The following is a 17,392-nucleotide window of genomic DNA, read 5'->3' on the forward strand; positions in this document are numbered from 1 at the left end:
GGAGGGTGACAGCAGTGACCTGAGGCAAACACACACTCATGTTTGAATTTCTATACCTGTGAGGCCACCGTACATTCCTGAGCCTTTAACCCTTAACTGAACCAAAGCCTGCTGTTAACCTGAAAACAAAGACGTAGAACCTTCAAACAGCTGTATGAAGAAGTGAGGACAGGTCATAAAATCAAAAGTGTTCACTTCCATTTTGTACAGAAAACCAACTTTTTAAAAATCGACTTGTGGCAGCCAAAGGTGAATCATTTATTTTGCCTAATGCCTCCTTTAATAGAGATTACAATTTCACGAATGAACTACTTTGTATGCAGAAGAGTTGGCCTCAGTGGTCTCTAATAGTATAGTCTCGGTTCCGAGATGGGATTTCCCCCTCGTGCTCGTGTCTCAAACATACCTTTTCTGTATTATCACATCAAGTAAAGGGGACATGATGCTAAATGAATTACTCAGTTTAGGATATTACTGTCCTGGCTTTCTATTTTCAAACCTGTCTCACTGTCCTTGCACTTAGCCTTGCAGTCTCATGCCCTCTTATGGGCATTATAAGGGCCATTTGCTAATGCTAATGCTAATGTTAAAAAGAACACTGGCACGAGTGTCCAGCTTACAACAACATTGCATTCATCAATTTAAGAACATAGGAGCGAACAACACTGCAGTTTGAGAACAGGGACATTAGTCCATTAGTTATTTGCCAACAGATTCAAGTCATGCCTCAACAGCCAAAATGTATTTTTTTAGTTAAATTTTCTTTAAACCAAACATCACTAAGCTCATTAAAGTAGAAGGAAGCTCTTGCACTTCAGCCACTCCACAAAAGGAGGTTGGTGCTCTCAGTGAAGGACCTCAGATGTTTAAAATAATTCAGTGGACTCACTCTTTCAGGACGGATCCAAAGAAAGTACTGGAGCACACAAATCACTTAAGGCACATTTATTTTGGAGCAAAGTACTAATGTTTCTCCAGTACTTTCTTTGGATCCTGTGTGAGAGAAGGAGTCCACTGAATAATATTTTGAAAATCATTAAGCTCATATTGAATATTTTTTCCTGTCTTTGTCGTTGCCTTTCAACCGGAAGGTCGAGAGTTCGATCCCCAGCTGAGCAACATGTCTGATGTGTCCTTGGGCAAGACACTTATCCCCGCATTGATGTATGTTGCTTTGGATAAAAGTGTCTGCTAAGTGAATTGTAACATGCAATTGACATCGCATTATAAAATGCAGATTCTTAGATGTCACAAACTCACTGAATTTGACATTAACTGTAAACCTGAACACTTTATGATGTTGTGCTTTCTCTTTGTAGTCTTGGCCATCCAAGATCATGCTTAGTTCAGCAGATTTGGTTCAATATAATTTATAGGCATATGGCCATCATCGTCACAGCCAAGCCTTTTTGGAAAGACCTGGAAATGTTCAAGGTCCCACACTTTACAACAGTCTACTGAGTTTCATGCTTTTTATGAATAAATTGACATTTCACCTGGGGAAAGAGTTAAAAAAAAAGGTGTAAAAAGATTTTAAAAAAGGAAACTTAAAAAAAAAACCTAAACTTTTAAAACAACTTTCAGTCTCATTTTTCAGCTCCCTTATTTAGAGTCTCTTATTCTGATGACTGAGAGCGATAAATAGCAGCAAATGTCGGCACAGTTGGGTTTGTTTCAAACTCCAGAAACAACAACAGCACAGAGGATCAGATGGACCCACAGAGCGGTCATAGACCTCCAATCAATGAGGTCCATCTGGAGTGTCCACGTCCTGTGGTCTGTGTTCTGGTATTTGTCTGTTGGCCTCTGCTGCACTAACAGAAACATATAACGTCTCCTAGCGTCGCTCCTGCCTGAAACACATATCACTTGTATCCTGAATGTCCCTGATGCCCCCGAGTGAAACAACATCAACATCAGAGTTTTCAAAGATGACAGAAACAGCAGCACGGCGCTCTGAGCCGTTTTTAGGTGGGTTTGTTCCCGAGCTGGGTGATTTTCCAGGCAGAGGCTGTGTTGTGTTTATGTTCCAGTTTGGAAACTAAACTGCTTTCATTTTAAAGCCGACCCATTTACTTCTGGTCCCCAAAGAGAATCAACTCAGCAGGGAGTGTGTGTGTTTTAGTTGTCTCTCTTGTTAAGATTAGCTTTGTGTTTTTATAGCAGGAAGGGCTGTGTGGGTGGCTGCATGGAAAACTTGATTTAATCATGTTTTATATTGGAGGGACTAAATTAAGAAATCTGTGTCTGACAGTCCCGGAAGATGAATCCTGATAACTATGAGGTGCTTTTGTTTCTTAATCTAATGGCACCGACTGGTTATAAATCACATTGCTTCCATTACAGTTTTCCGGCTGCTGGCTGAAGTATTCAAGTGGAATAAATCCTACATTTTTAGTTTTTTAGACTACAAGATATATGACTGTATGTTTCAACATAAATCTCCCCCTTTTATGATTCTGAATAGCAATTATAACTCTATAACCAATCCTGATCCTTTTGAAAGAGGGCCAAATGTCTCCATTCTTCTCCACATGACACAAAATGTTTCACATGAAAATAATCTCAATCTGTTATCTGTTTTTGGTTGCCTACCCCCTACCCAGAAGCCACTGCTAAAGCCACTGCTGAAGCCACTGCTGAAGCCACTGCACATATGATGGCTCTGGTCATGTCAAAGCTGCAGCCAGTCCTGGAGGGCTTCAACCACTCCCTCGAGCACCTGAGCCATCAGGTGGGGGACCTGTCCCGTGATGTAGCCCAGTTGAAGAGCAGTCAGCTGGTGACCGAGCTACAGGCGCAGCCCCCGGATGTCCCTGAGCTAGACGAGGCAGCGGAGGAACGGCTGAATACCAGGCTGGATGAAACGCTTCATCAGATCAGGGAGGTCAGGAGGCAGTTGGAGAGTCAACAGAGGGAGATGGAGAACAGGCTGCACTACCAGCATGTAATGCTGCATTACAACCTCACCAGCTTCAAGACCGACATTGACATGAAGCTGAAACGCCACCAGAAGATGCTACAGGTCATATTACCATTTTCCAATTACTACAAAATGATTTATTGACTCATTCAATTAGACAGCTTTAATTAAATGTTACCAGTTTCACATAGTTTCTAAAATATTCACCCTCCACTAAAAAAAGACTAATTAGGTGACATATAAGTTTGTATAACTGCTTTTTTTTTTTTTTATCAATCCATGATTTTGTTGATAAACCTATTATATGTGATAAAATGCGACCAGTTAGTTAAATCACAAGAAGGAATATTACCAAAAGGTTTTAAGAAGTAATTTTCTTTTTAATCAAAAAGTGTTACATTTTTTTTGGGATGTTTCATTAAAGAGGGCAAAGTGTAGCCAGCATATTTATTTACTAATTCTACTTTACAATAGTAATCCAACTCTCTCGTCACAGATATTTAACACCTGTTTCTGATCTCAGGTCAGCCTGCAGGCCATGAACAGCACACTTACTGAGCTGAAGCTTGATCAGGATCAGCTGGAGGATAAACTGGAGGATCCGCTGGTGGATCAGCTGGAAGATCTGCTACAGGATCAGCTGGAGGATCGCCTTCCTCCTCCCACCCTGCCTCCCCCCATCCTGCTGCAGCCATTAGACACCTCGTCCCTGTGGGAGGCCATTGGGCGCCTTGACAACATGGTGGTCAACAACACAGTGAAGGCAAATACATCTACAGATATAGTAACTGAACAATTGAGAAAAAAATAGAAATGCTAAATTAAAGAATATTTTCTTTCTTCTGCACCTGTTGCTCCACAGGTGGACGGGTTGTTGGAGGACCTGGAGGTGACCTCAGGGAACGTGCAGCTGCTGAGGCGGGACCTAAAGGATCTTGGGAAGCAGATCAACCAGACAGCCAGGAGCAGTCAGATCCAGTACATGGAGACAGGGCTGGAAGTGGACGCGGCGAGGGAGGTAGTGCTGAGGCGGGTGGGTGAGCTGGCGGGGAACCTGAGTCTGCAGGACGTGAGGCTGCAGGAAATAGATGTGGACATGGACTATATGTACACCTTCCTTTACAAGCACAACTCATCGGCAGACTGTGACTGCAAGGGCCTGAAGGCGGCTGTGGCTAAACTGGAGAGGGGCTTGGCCAATGTCACCGAGTTGGCCAATGAGAACAGATTAGCCCTGGATGAGGACAATGATGGAGGGGCGGGGCAGTGGGGCGGGGCAAACGACTGGGAGCCAGCGGTGGGGACTCTCCAACAAGGCCTCCAGCAGGTATGAAAAAAAAATCTGTTCACATTTTTTGGTTAAAAAGAAATATACAATCCAACCTTAAAAATAATTTCCTTTTAATAACTATGTTTGAAACATTTTGCTCTCATGGCGTTGTCTTTAGACAATAAACTGCAAAAAGCCAAGAGACACTTTGAGACTTGTAATAAAAATAGTTACAAAAAAACTAATCGTGCTGCCCTGAATTGAACTTTGGCAACTGTTGGAGGAAAGCCTCAGACTGTTGTAGCAGACTTTGCACTAATGGATGTCCTTTGTTACATTTTCTGTTGTTGTTTTTATAACAGCAAACTGAACCCATAACACAGTGAACCTTTTTCTTCACCATGTCTGGTGGTGTTTTTAGCCTTTACTTAGAGCAAACTGGGGCACACAGCTCTACTCTACTATACTACAATTTAAAGTTAATTTTTGATCAGTAGTTTGACAAAGAAAAATGAGTGAACTGCATACACAAAATAACATCATCACAGGTAGAACCTTTCCACTACGAGTAGTTATGGACCTTGAATAATGTTAATTTTGTCAAACTGCATCTCGAAATAAACTCATGACAAATGCTGTTTTTAAAGAATTATTGCAAAAAAAGTTGTAGAACTAAAAATGCTGTGCTAAAAGTCAACTTTGGTACCGGTTTTCACTTAGATTGTGATTTTACCTCAGAATAAAATAACAAATATTTGCCATTAGAGAAACACAAAATATAGAATTCAATTTTAATAAAACTACATTAAGCCGCTTTACAAGATTGAAATTAAGATTGAAATCTATATATACTCTTCTCTTAATCAAATCTCATGTGCAGAGTCAAATCAATGCATCAGAACATTTAAAATCAGTCCACATCCACCGTACAATGCAAAAATACAGATCCACAAATGTGGATTCATCCCCCACAGAAAATAGTCTTAATAGTCTCAGAGCAATACAAGACTTTGTACTGTCTCTTTAACACAAACTATTGTGGGACGATTTTGTGTAACAAGCATATTGTCTGTTTTAGTCTGCCCATGTAGACAGGATTAAATGCAGACTTTACCTGATTTTGATCACTCGTTTGCCCCTCATCCTGCAGGTGAAGGAGAGTCTTACCTCGGAGCAGAGCAGGACCAGCACTCTGGAGCAGAGTCTGAACCAGCTGAGCAGCTCGGTAACCGTGGGTCTAGTGGAGGTCTCGGGTCTGAAGGCAACCGACAGGAAGCTGGTGGAGGAGATGAAACACCTGTCTAGCTCCTTTAACTCCTTGCTGAAAGACGTCATCAGACACAGCGACGTGCTGGAGCTGATGCTTGGGGAGGAGGTGCTGGAGTTCCTGGAGTGGCCGGTCCAGGACCAGGAGGCCCACTCCATCCCGGTCCTAAAAGAGCGGCTGAGACTCCTAGACGAGCAGCAGAGAGGACACAACCTGAGCATCACCTCCCTGCTGAACAGACCAGGTATGAATAACCTGCAAGGAGGTTTACCTTTAATCCATAACAAAGGAACTGCTGGAAATCATGGATTTTAACACAGCACTGTGGAGAAGTACAATTATGACATCTTCTACTTTTCTTGATACCTCTACTTCATTATTTATACCTCACCAGCACTACATTTACCTGACAATTGTAGTTATTTTACAGGTTCAAATCATTTAAACAGAGTTCACAAAAAAAACTGGTATGTTTTCACATATCAAACTACACAGCAACATGTATATTCATTAGAATGAGCTCCACTTTACCTGCTCTGAGATGTAACACATTTATGAATCAGTTTAAAATCCAATTATCTTATCAATATTATTCTACATTTTGAGTCTCATAGGAGGAACTTTATTTTTCTTATAAAACTTGTCTAACCTGCTTGTTAAAGCAGAACGTCTTTTCTCTTCACTGTTTTCCTTTATGTGCGGGATTAATATTCTCCAAATAAATCTTTTTTCAGATCTTATTCTTTAAATGATACTCATGGAAGTCTTGATCCGATCCTTTGGATGTTATTTAAACAGAGCTAATTATCAGCATCTAGTGGCAGCTGTGAGAACTACAAAAACAAAGCACACATCTTCTGTCCTCTGTAACCATTTGTGTTTTCAGACTGATTTCTGATCTTTACTAATTGCACTAATGCACTCAAGAAGAAATAAAGAGTCAAAGAGAGTTTAAACTTTTCTGTATTCCACTATTTAACTAAAAAAAGCAGCTGCCCACTTTTCATGAAGTGTAATGTATGCTTGTTTGGAAAGGTGATTTTGGTTTGAATCATCCATGGTTTATGTATATATATATATATATATATATATATATATATATATATAAAAACTTGCCTGACAGTTTTGATGGCAAAAATAAAAATATAATTGACACGAAATGTAGATCTAGACCCCCAAAGAGCTGAGTAGTAAAAGTGAGGATGTCTTGTTAGGCATTCGTAAAACTGCATTTCCACCCTTCTTTGGGGAATTCTTCCCCCTTTTACACTGATGTTTGTGTTTTTAGGAGGCAGAGAGGAGGTACCATCTGCTGACCAGCCCCCACCCTCCTCCCAACTCCTCCCTGATGACTGGCTTCATGGCAGCACGAGGAGCAGCAGTGGAGTTCCAGCCAGAGAGCGGCAGCTCCTCCTCCACCCTGAGGGAAGGCGCCCACAGCATGGAGGAGATGGTAGCGATCTTTGGAACCTGGAGAAAACAGTGGAGGTGTTGGGGCAGAAGGTGCTCCTCCTGGAGGAGAAACACCACAACAACACCACTACAGACAGAATGGCGCCTCCCAGTGGTGTGGAGGCCAAACTGCAGGCAGAGGTGATGTGGCTGAAGAGAGGGCTAGAAGACCATCTAAGAGTTTTCAAAAACGTCTTCAGTAATGCTGACATGCTGGTGGGATCTGACGCCACGCTGGAGCTCGATAAACTGTGGCAGCTGATGAAGAACAGAGACGGGAAGAAGGAGAAGAAGAGAGGAGGAGGGAAGGAGGGGTTAGGAAGAGGAGGACACCATCGCAGCAGGAGGGAGTCATTGGGTGAGTGAAGACTAAGGGCCTCATGCAAGTTTTTATTACTGACCTCCTTAAATTACTTAACTGCAAAAACGTTTAATAAATGTTAAGTTTAATTTTAATACATCTAATAAAGTGACTTTTTTTTTTTTTAATTGCTTTTCTTACTTTTCTCTGCCCTTTTGTAGACTGCAGGCTCCCAGTCGCTGGCCCCGCCCCACTAGTCCAATGTACCTAGTAATCCCTTGTAAAAGATCAAATACAATTAATTAGATTGGACATAAAAGTAATTTCTTTGTAGGTGGGTTTTGTTGACTGAGGAAAGAGCCAGGCTAGCTCTTTCCCTCTGTTTCAAGTGTTTGGGCTAAGCTAAGCCAACTTGCTGCATATAGCCAAAAGAACAGAGTTTAAGTAAGAAATAAAAGATTACCATTTTAATTTGTTCAGGAGAAATTGTTTTGGTTTTTGGTTCTAGACTCCTGACCCTACTTTTCTGTCCAGGTGTTGCTCCCGTCCTGTACACCCAATCAGAAGACCCTTTGCTGCTTGTGGCTGGATCTCCTCGAAGTGTCTCAAACGGTGTCATCTTGTTGGAAGCCTCTCTAAACCTGGGTCAGATTTACTCTGACACCGGCACCTTCACTGCTCCTGTGAATGGGATCTACCTGTTTGTCCTCACCTTGGACCTGAGGCCAGGCCCCACCCACGTGCTCCTTGTGAGGGGGTCTGGAGCAGCGCCAGTGTTTTTACACCAACAGGAGGTGAGGGAGGCAGGGCTGGTCACTAGCATGAGCCTCCTGCTGCTGGGTAAGGGGGAGAAGCTGAGGCTGGAACTAAAGGGAGGAGAGTGGGCGGAGTCAGAGGACAATGTGTTCACCGCACTGCTGCTCCACCGGACCACCTGAGGGCGCTGCTCAACATCAGCTCAACAATAGACACTGATCTGAGACTCTAGGAGGGGTAGAATCACAGAGAACACAGAGGGTTGGACTGACTTTTTGGAAATGAAATATAACTTAACTTCATAGAGGTTTATTCCAAAGCACCATACGGCATATTAAACAGAAGATTTTATACTAAGAGGGATTGAAAGCCTAAAACCCTTTTTAACCATCAAATTAGAATATTTAGCTCAAAAACATGTCAAACTAAAATATTTACAGTCAGACCTCATAATTGGCACACCAGTGGACAAAAGGGAGAGAAGCTAGTTCAGCTTCTAATTACTTCAAGTAAACCTATGTTGAGTATTTTGTTAGCCTAGCTTAACATAATGACTAGAAAGAGCAGGAAACAGCCAGTCTGACCAAAAACACAGAAGACCTCTAAAGGTCACAAAGAAAAAAAGAGGGATTTAAAAAACATATCCATCAGGTCAGTAACTCTGTGCCGTGTCATTGGCTGTAGAACGAGTTGCCAGTTCAATTGCTTTTGGTCAATGCTATGATTTATGTCCAACAAGAAATAGTTTCTGCAACAACAACAAAAACACTGTAAAACACAGAACTTCCGTCTAGCAACACTGTTGTTATACAGATTAGAGAAATGAGATAATGTAGTGTGCTGAACAGTGAGCTTTAGAAGTTAAGAGGTATAAGTGTTTTAGCCTGTGTTCCTGCTCAGTACAGAAGTCCTCATTAGGGATCTGATGACAACTTTTCAGCTTTAATTTGTGCCCTTTCTTTAAAGGCTTTATATGTGATTTTTTTGATCCAGCAGATGTCGCCCTTGAGCACCAGCATGAAACCAAAACAACTCACGGTGCATTGTTGTGTTAGCATGCTAATGCTAGCGATCTTTATTATGCTCGTATCTTCACACTGCATGTAAATTTAATCGAAATGAGCGTGATCTAGAAACACAGTTAAGCAGTGAGTACAGTATGTTATTCTTCTTTTCTCTAGTCCCTCAATTAAACAACTTTTATATATGAGGGGAGGAGTCTGCTGGCCGTCCTGGCGATGTAAACAAACTGAAGATAGGACTCGGAAAACTCGGAAAGCATCACAGACAGCAGGACTCGGGTGTTACACCCATTGTAGACAGTCATGACTCACAGAGTTATTTTCAGAGGATATACTTGATTTCTGCTACATTTAAGTGTGAAAAATCACATATAAAGCCTTTAAGTTTGCATATCTGAAGACCTTCCTGTGGGACTTTCAAAGACTTAGTGGCAAAATTGGTGACATATAAACCTGGATGCTCTGACCCACACTAAATATTAACAAGAAAAGCATATACAATATTGGGTAGTAATCTAGTTTGAAGGATAATTGTTGTCGACAGTATCTGGTTTCTCACTGTCTTTTGAGTATTTTCAGTCAAATGTCCTCACATGATCTAAATTTCCTCAAACGTATGAATACTTCATTGTCACATTACACAAATACATAGTGAAGGAGGGGTCCCTATCTTTTTATTTCTTGTTGATGCTTATGTCCAGGCAACTTGGGACGGCACTTGTTCATCCAATCCTCTTATTCCCTCATGAACTAGTCCACTCAACGCCTGACTGCATCAGTTAACTCACAGAGAGTGTGGTGCTCAGGCCTCATGGTCAAGATTTGTGTTCGGTCTACAGCTGCCGTCTGCTGCCCCCACAACTTGCCTTGCACTTACTGAGATTAACACAAGTTTTCAAACATCACTAGTGCAGTCCCCGATCAGAGCTGGCCGATTGCTTTGATCCCAGAGGTGTTGGTATCAGTATTCTCAAAAATGTTCATCCAATAGATTTCACACTTTATATTGCACTCCCCTTTTTACCTCACAAAATCACTCAACATGTCAGATTAAACGTTCATCAGATATTGGAAACACGGTCCTACATACAGAGATTCCTGTGTGTATGAAATGGTAAATGGACTTGAGCTTGTATAGTGCTTTTCTAATCTTTTGACAATACTCAAAGCACTCTTATACTGCAGGTCATTCCTACCCATTCACAGGTTACTATGTAAAGAGATTATCAGAAGTAACCCCATTCATACTTATCATACACAGCGGGATCATCTTGGTGTTAAGTGTCTTGCCCAAAGACACATCAGACATGTGGCTGCAGGAGCTGTGGATCCAACGCTCGACCTTCCGGTCTACCAACTGAGCTCCAGGCGCACCATACAATAAGATGAACCTTTCTTGTAGCAGCTGCTCATGTGGTCAGGCCAACCTATCTAAGGCTGAGCAGGGTTCAAAGTGTTGTCTTCATATCAGTATACATCTTCAGTACTCAATGATCATGATATCAAAGTGTTTCATGGGAGTTTTCTTCTTGACATAAAGAACATATTCTGAAGTGAAGTCACCAGATATCTGTAATGTTTGTAAAGTTCTGATAAACCACACAGTTCATATTTATATAAGAGAGATAAGCCGTTTGATGAATGTGTTTCTATTAAAGTCTTATGGACCGTGACCAGCCTGTAACTTAATAAAAGTTTTATCTACAGAAGTCTCTGTGTGATGTTATAATGCTGCAAACAGCAAGAGACATGGAGTCACTTTGTTTTTCTTCCACATTTCAAATGAAGTACAACACCATATACCTATAGTACACCCCAGATCTTTATCTCGGGTTGATATGGAGAAAGAAAATGTTCAAAATAAACATTTGATTATGAGTTTTGAGTGTAAGTGTCCAGAACACTGTTTTGAGTATTTCACTTTTTGTCCTACTTTATGAACATCTCTTACTTTCAACCTAAATCTATCACATGTATTATCTGACAGTACGAACAAGTTTGAAAGACTCGTGACTTCAACCCTCTTTGGATTGTTGAACTTCTCATGTTTCAGTTGTTGTCAACAAATCTCTCCAAATTTCTCACATGGAATTATTTATGAAAGTGCTCAGTGATCCAACAGAATAAATCAAGATCAGATTCTTGTAACAGAATTTCTTTTTGCCATCTTTCCTCTCCAGTTTTTCATCGGACACGCCCCTCAGATTTATTACAGAGGCCCTTGAGACGGCCTTGGCCCCCAAGGTTGGTACACTGCAGGACTACATTAATCCATGTAAGAAGCTCAGGGGGATACGGTGAACCTGAAAACAACCCCAACACATCTGAGACATTACAAGACACAACAAAAACACAGATGCTTCCTAAAAAAGTCCAAAGGCAAAAAGTTTTAACAATACAAAATTTTAGTTGACGAACAAATGTTATTACGTTCAAATATATATATAAGTAAATTAACTAGATCTGCCAGAAAAGTTTAGCAAAGTAAAAGCTCCCTGTGAGATGTAGAGGAGTAGTATAGTTTTATATTGGTTACATTAAATACACTGAAATGTTACAGCTTTTAAGCTAGAACATCTATAGATTGGAGGAGACAAACATGTAATTGTACCGCATTTTTTAAAGTTTGTCTGCTGGGATGTAGCTTTTTAAGAGTAAAATTTAAAGCAATTTTCAAGCACTTTTGAGGGTATACCCTATAAAAGGCAGGGTTGGTCATTTTTGAAAACTAGCATGATTCCCTCAGTGCTCCGTCAACACCCACCCACTCCCCTCTGTGCTCCCTCTAAAGACACGAGCTGGAGCACGAGCCCCGTTGCTACAGAAGCGGACCTCAGCTCATTACTTGCATTGTGTAGAAAAAACATCGTCTCCTGTCTCATTCAGCGGTAAGTAAACACTAAGCTGTATCATAATACACGTTTAAAATGTGACTATTTTACTGCTCACAGGGGTAGAGAACAAGCAGGGAGACAGGGAGGCATGATTGGTTTATCCGATTGGGACCTCGAGGCAGACATTGGTCAAAGTCTTTACATGCTTAAAACTGCTACAGATGACGGATTTAAAAAATCTTCAAAAGTGTATCTGGAGAAAATTACCAACCCTGCCTTGAAGTAAAACATTTCTCAATTCTGACCTGTTTTATGATTACATTTGTATACAAAAGGATTTTTTGACAGATGAAGTTTACTGAATACCTACAGCAGTCCCTGTACATTGTCACTTCATTAACCAGCTTACTTTCTGTTTGAAGAAAGAGAAGTTAAAAATTGGGCGATGAGCAGCTACAGTACGTAAATGTAAAGAGTTAAAATCGCCCCCCTTTTCTTCACGAGGGAGCTCCATTCATGCTGTGATGGATTTGTAAATGTTCCATTTAGAAAATAGTATTAAATGTTAATACATTCTGTGTGTCAGTAGCCTGGTGGTTAGTGTGTTTGCCCAATGTACGGAGCCTATAATCGTCAAGCCGGGAGGCCCGGGTTCAAGTCCAACTTGGCTCCTTTCATGCCCCACTCTCTCTTTGTCCCTCATTCCCAACTCAATCCTCTCTCCTATCTTTACAATAAAGTCATAAAAAGCCCAAAAATAAATAAATAAATAAACAATTTTTTAAATAAATGTTATCAGCATCAATCTTTTTGTTTATCCGGTCTTCATATGTTTTATGCTGTATCAGGTACAGAAACAATTTTAGTGTATATTTTTGTTGTCATTGCAAAATGAAATCTTCCCTTATTTCCTGTGATTCTATCATTCCTGGTTAAAGTCCAGGAGACAAGAAACCAATACGATGAAGTAAATGACCAACATGATTTTTGGTTTACATAAGATATCTTTAACTTTATCTGGTGTTTCTGGACAAACAATTTTCGAAGGAGCATATTTGAACTAATTTCCAAATCCTTGACAATATAAAACATGTAATTGAGATTTTACAAACTCTGAAGAGTCTGTTAGGATGTTTTTGGTAAATCAAAGTCATACACTCATAAAACCACTGATCCAGTATGGATCTGTGAAGAGCAGCTAACGTTAGCTCACAGAGCAGCACTGACTAGTGTGAAAAGGGTTTTTAGAAACTATAACTTATAAACTTACGTAAGTCGTTGACAATTCATGAAAAAAATGCTTAGCTCTGAGGGTAACACTGGATAACTATTTTGGGCAGTAAGCATTGTGTACACTGCCTCAGCATCCAGAGAAACCTCCTGAGACCAGCAGAGGATGAAACTGTTTGTGTCTCATATCAGAAGTGTGAAATGTGAGCAACAGAAAAAAAATATGACAGTTACACTCTGAAGAGTTCCTTTATACCTTTTAATCATCATATCTTCTCTGTTAGGTCTACAGTGTAGAAAAATAAGCATCAAAAATATACCAAAATCAAGAAAATAAAATCTGGCAAAGCAACAACAAAAATAACTTTAACATGTTGAAAAATACCTTCTCTTCATGTGAATGAATGTTCAGCCTTCAAATGGATCAATACAATTAATATAATAAATCTGGTCTGATCTGAGCTTTTATTCTGAAAAGATAATATTTTGTTAGTCAAAGAGCAGGGGGAAGTTTGGAGCAACAGCATGATTGAATCTTAAGTGGCTAAATGATACTTTATAATTATATCATGATATTAATAATGCTAGCAGACCAGACGTGGGTGAGATTGTTTAGCTCACCTTTACCACCAGGTAAGCCGGGTGGGTTCTTGGCAGTGCGACAGTTTAAACTAAACCTGTTACCAAACAGGGTTCTGCTTTTTAACCTGTTCCTTCATGATTTACAAACCAAACTTAAGAGTACAGAAACATAAGAAGAGGCGTCTCCCTGAACAACGGGAGAGATGTCAAAACAAAACGAGCAACAAGCAGAAAAACAAATCTACCGTCAACACTTCTGAAGTGCACTAAAGTCGAGTTACATGCAGCCGAGTCGCTGCACTAAAAAGATCTGCATATATAATCATTACATTACAGTCGAGTTATTCTCTCAAGGCTAGAATACGTTTGAAAACATCATGCTGAATATTAGCTGCAACTCTGTCAAAATAAAGCTCGAGTTATTCATCTAAAATCCTCTAACGAGTACAAGAAGGCTTCACATCCCAAACCAGGCAACTAACTAGCTTTAGAAAAGTAGATGAGGTCTATAGAGAGTATATTCAGGTTAGGCAGGTAGAATAGTTTGTTAATATATGCACGACTCAGTCAACAAACCTACAAAAATAAATAGAGGAATAAGTAGAGTAGTTTTATATAGAAAGACACTGAAGAAAGAGCTTTTCTGCTTCCTGCCGTGTCTTTAACGTCCTTCATTGCCTGTTTAGATCTTCTGTAGCTCATAGATATAATAAACATGTTATCACTGTTTTAAGATATATTTTATACCTGTGGTGCTGAAACATGGCGTCTGTTCAACTTCACACCTTCAGATCAAATAACAGACACATCACATGTCAGTGTTGAACTGCAAAACTAATCGGCAACCTTTCTGATCATAACTTCAGAGTCATTATCTCACTAAAACATGATCCCTACACTCGTTTTCTATGACAGCAAACTGAATATGTTCAGTGATCTGGACTGTTGGTTGAAAGAAAAACTACACACAACAAAGAAGAATAAGCTACACAATTTGAGGCAAAGCTGCAGCAACTGGTTGATTCTCTATCAAGAGATTCATTTTTGGCATGTTAAACTATAGAAAGAAAGGATCAATTACAGATGACATTCTGATAAGTGTCCTTTTGTCCAACCAACCGTCCAGCATGAAAAAATATTCAGTTTACTGACTTTATTAAAAGAAGCTTGAACTTTCAAATGTTTGACTAAATAATCATGATTCTCCTGTTTAAAACACGTGTTTATGCCTCCATGTGTCTGTAGTTTGATCAGACTGAGGGTGCACAGCTGAACAGACAGCAGGTCACTATGATCTGCTCTCAGTTCACCAGCTGTTTGTGTCACGATCAGCGTCTGTGTTCTGGTGCTTTGTCTCCATTATAAATCTAAATGTGCTTTAATCCAGCAGACATTCATCAACGGTTTCTGTATATAGATCGCTCTCTCTCTTAAATTGTTTATTTAGACCCTGCCTATATGTGTGTGTGTGTGTGTGTGTGTGTGTGTGTGTGTGTGTGTGTGTGTGTGTGTGTGTGTGTGTGTGTGTGTGTGTGTGTGTGTGTGTGTGTAGGTGAGGGGTCCAGAGCCTGGAAGAGCAGGCGGGCCATGTAGAGTCTTAGCTGCACTTCAGGCGACTGCTTCTTGTGGTGGAAACTAAACTGAATAACTGAAACTTAGAAAGTTTTAGAGAAAGTTTTGTTCCCCTGATGAAGCTGCAGATCAATCAGAGAGCTTAACTCCACAGAGAGATCTCCACTAACAACAAGGGGGCGGGGCTTCACAGCCAGAGGGGTTAAAATGACGTGTTGGCACAAAGATACAGAACAGAAACTTTAACCCTTTTGTTATGATGGATACAAAACTCTTGTTCTCTGGGATCTGCGGGGGGGGGGGGGGGGGGTCATGATCAGCTGGCAGGGCGGAACCGAGACACATAAGCGCCGCAGGACTTGCAGTAGGGGCGTGACGGCTCAGCAGGAAGCTGCTGGCACAGTGAGCAGAAGTGGGGGTCTCTGAGGGGCCGGGTAGTGGGGGGCTGATGGGAGCTGGTGCGATGGAGGGGCTGGTGGTGGCGAGCAGTGCGGGGGTCCCATGATGAACTAGGTTGGACAGTCCTGTAGTCTGCCTCCCTGCGCCAGTCAGTCTCAGGGGGCATGTCGAGGCGGAGTGGCTGGGGGGGGCCCTCTCCATGCACCCTGTGGGGATGTGGAGCGTAGCAGGAGGACCCGTTGACCGGATTGGGCAGCGACGGTTGCCTGTAGTGACCGTTGGTGTTGGCAGAGCGGCGAGGGTGAGACAGGGTAGCGTAGAGACTCTGTGGACCTGTAGGGGGGGGAGGACCGGAGCTAGCACGTGGTCGGGGCAGGGAGGAGGTGGAGGAGGGAGGCAGAGCTCGGCGAGGAGCCCGGGGCAGAGTGCCGTAACTCATCGCGACACTGTGGAGGCTTTGACCCGAGAGAGCCTGATGCCTGTCAGACACAGCCAGAAACTGCTGCTGGACTCCTGATCCAGGTCCTGAGGAAGAGGAGGAGGAGGAGGAGGAGGAGAAAAATGATTGTGAAAAACTATTTAAACACAACTCAGAAGAGCCTTGAACAGAGTTCTCCCTCAGCTCAATCAGAGGCAACCAAACAATCAAAAAACATGAAGCTCAAGTTGTTAAAGGGACCAATAAGAGACATGATTGACTTGAAGCCTCTTTTGGAGGCGGTGGTTTCAGGTTAATGAATCTGGATATTTGTGTATGAGAAGTAGACTTGGTGGCTGAGGCAGAAAAGTGAAGCCAATGTAGAAATGCCTTAAACCTGCATTCTTTCTAGTGACCAGCAGGGGGCAGCCCCACATTAAATATCATTTCTGATAATATAGAAGTTCATTAGAAAATGAGCGCACTTCCATTCGATCTATTAAATCTGTAAACAATTACTAATGAATTCAGGGTATTACTGGTTAGCTTTGATGTTTTTTTCAGTACAGCATTAAGTTCATTTAGTAATTTATAGAACCGTTAAAGGTATGATGGTCAGAAGTGTTGCCATTCTGGGTCTGAATGCCCCTCCTATTTTCCTGTTGTACTTAGCTTACTCTGTCACTTATCATACTTCTATTTTAGGCGCAGTTTCTTTCACTTTAACCCTCATTCACTTCATACTTCACATTTGATTATACACTATGTTTTATTGTATGATTATTTCATGTATGTTTGATGCTCTTTTGTGTTACTCTTATTTATTTATTAAACAACCAGGCAGCAGAATGTCCTTTTAGGTTAGTGTAGTTCAATCATATGTTATTTAGAGCTAAATAGGTGATAATGCAGTGGAATGCTTGAAGCATAACTTTCTTAAATTGACGAGTCACTACCACTGAATAAAAAACAATTTCCTCATTCAGCATCCAGTTGTGTTAAAGACTCTGCTGCTCTACATTCTTCTCTGTCATGCATGTTTTTTGCTTAGTTTATTCGGTTTAAAGCCAGTTTCAATTCATGCATTGTAGATTTAACTTTAGCTAGCACTGAGGTAAATGATAAATCTGCTTTTTCTACACCCTCTCTCTTTCCCAGCTCCACCTTCTTGTCCAAATAAATTCACTTCTTACAAGATCTCTAAAACTCTCCAAATTCCCAGAAAACCCTGCAGAGGTTGAGTCCTGGGCAGCGATGAAATTGTGGTGGGAAAAATAACCGTAACAGGTTTTAGACGTCAGTGTGAAACAATAATATGGTGGTCATTGTAGGTTTGGTGGTGGAGGTGGAGGTGCTGGTGAAGGTG

General features: G+C 41.1%; 2 protein-coding genes across 5 annotated transcripts in view; one reads left to right on the forward strand and one right to left on the reverse strand.

Annotated features, from left to right (window-relative positions):
* mmrn2a (multimerin 2a) overlaps positions 1 to 10,869 on the forward strand; it is a 34,250-nt gene extending 23,381 nt beyond the window's left edge. The window contains exons 6-11 of the mRNA XM_065959600.1: positions 2,607 to 3,025; positions 3,447 to 3,686; positions 3,786 to 4,250; positions 5,344 to 5,704; positions 6,749 to 7,270; positions 7,748 to 10,869. Coding sequence (XP_065815672.1) covers positions 2,607 to 3,025; positions 3,447 to 3,686; positions 3,786 to 4,250; positions 5,344 to 5,704; positions 6,749 to 7,270; positions 7,748 to 8,151 — 2,411 coding nt within the window. The 3' untranslated portion in view covers positions 8,152 to 10,869. The remainder of the gene's footprint in view (positions 1 to 2,606; positions 3,026 to 3,446; positions 3,687 to 3,785; positions 4,251 to 5,343; positions 5,705 to 6,748; positions 7,271 to 7,747) is intronic.
* A 2,431-nt stretch (positions 10,870 to 13,300) lies between these two features.
* The window catches only part of usp54a (ubiquitin specific peptidase 54a), a 62,063-nt gene continuing 57,971 nt past the window's right edge, over positions 13,301 to 17,392 (reverse strand). For 3 of the 4 annotated variants that reach the window (XM_065959391.1, XM_065959392.1, XM_020626467.3), the window contains one exon: positions 13,301 to 16,133. In XM_065959391.1, coding sequence (XP_065815463.1) covers positions 15,526 to 16,133 — 608 coding nt within the window. In that variant the 3' untranslated portion in view covers positions 13,301 to 15,525. The remainder of the gene's footprint in view (positions 16,134 to 17,392) is intronic. The other variant, XM_065959393.1, reaches the window with a different exon arrangement.

Source organism: Labrus bergylta, chromosome 10 (assembly GCF_963930695.1).
Source record: "Labrus bergylta chromosome 10, fLabBer1.1, whole genome shotgun sequence".
Lineage (NCBI taxonomy): Eukaryota > Metazoa > Chordata > Actinopteri > Labriformes > Labridae > Labrus > Labrus bergylta.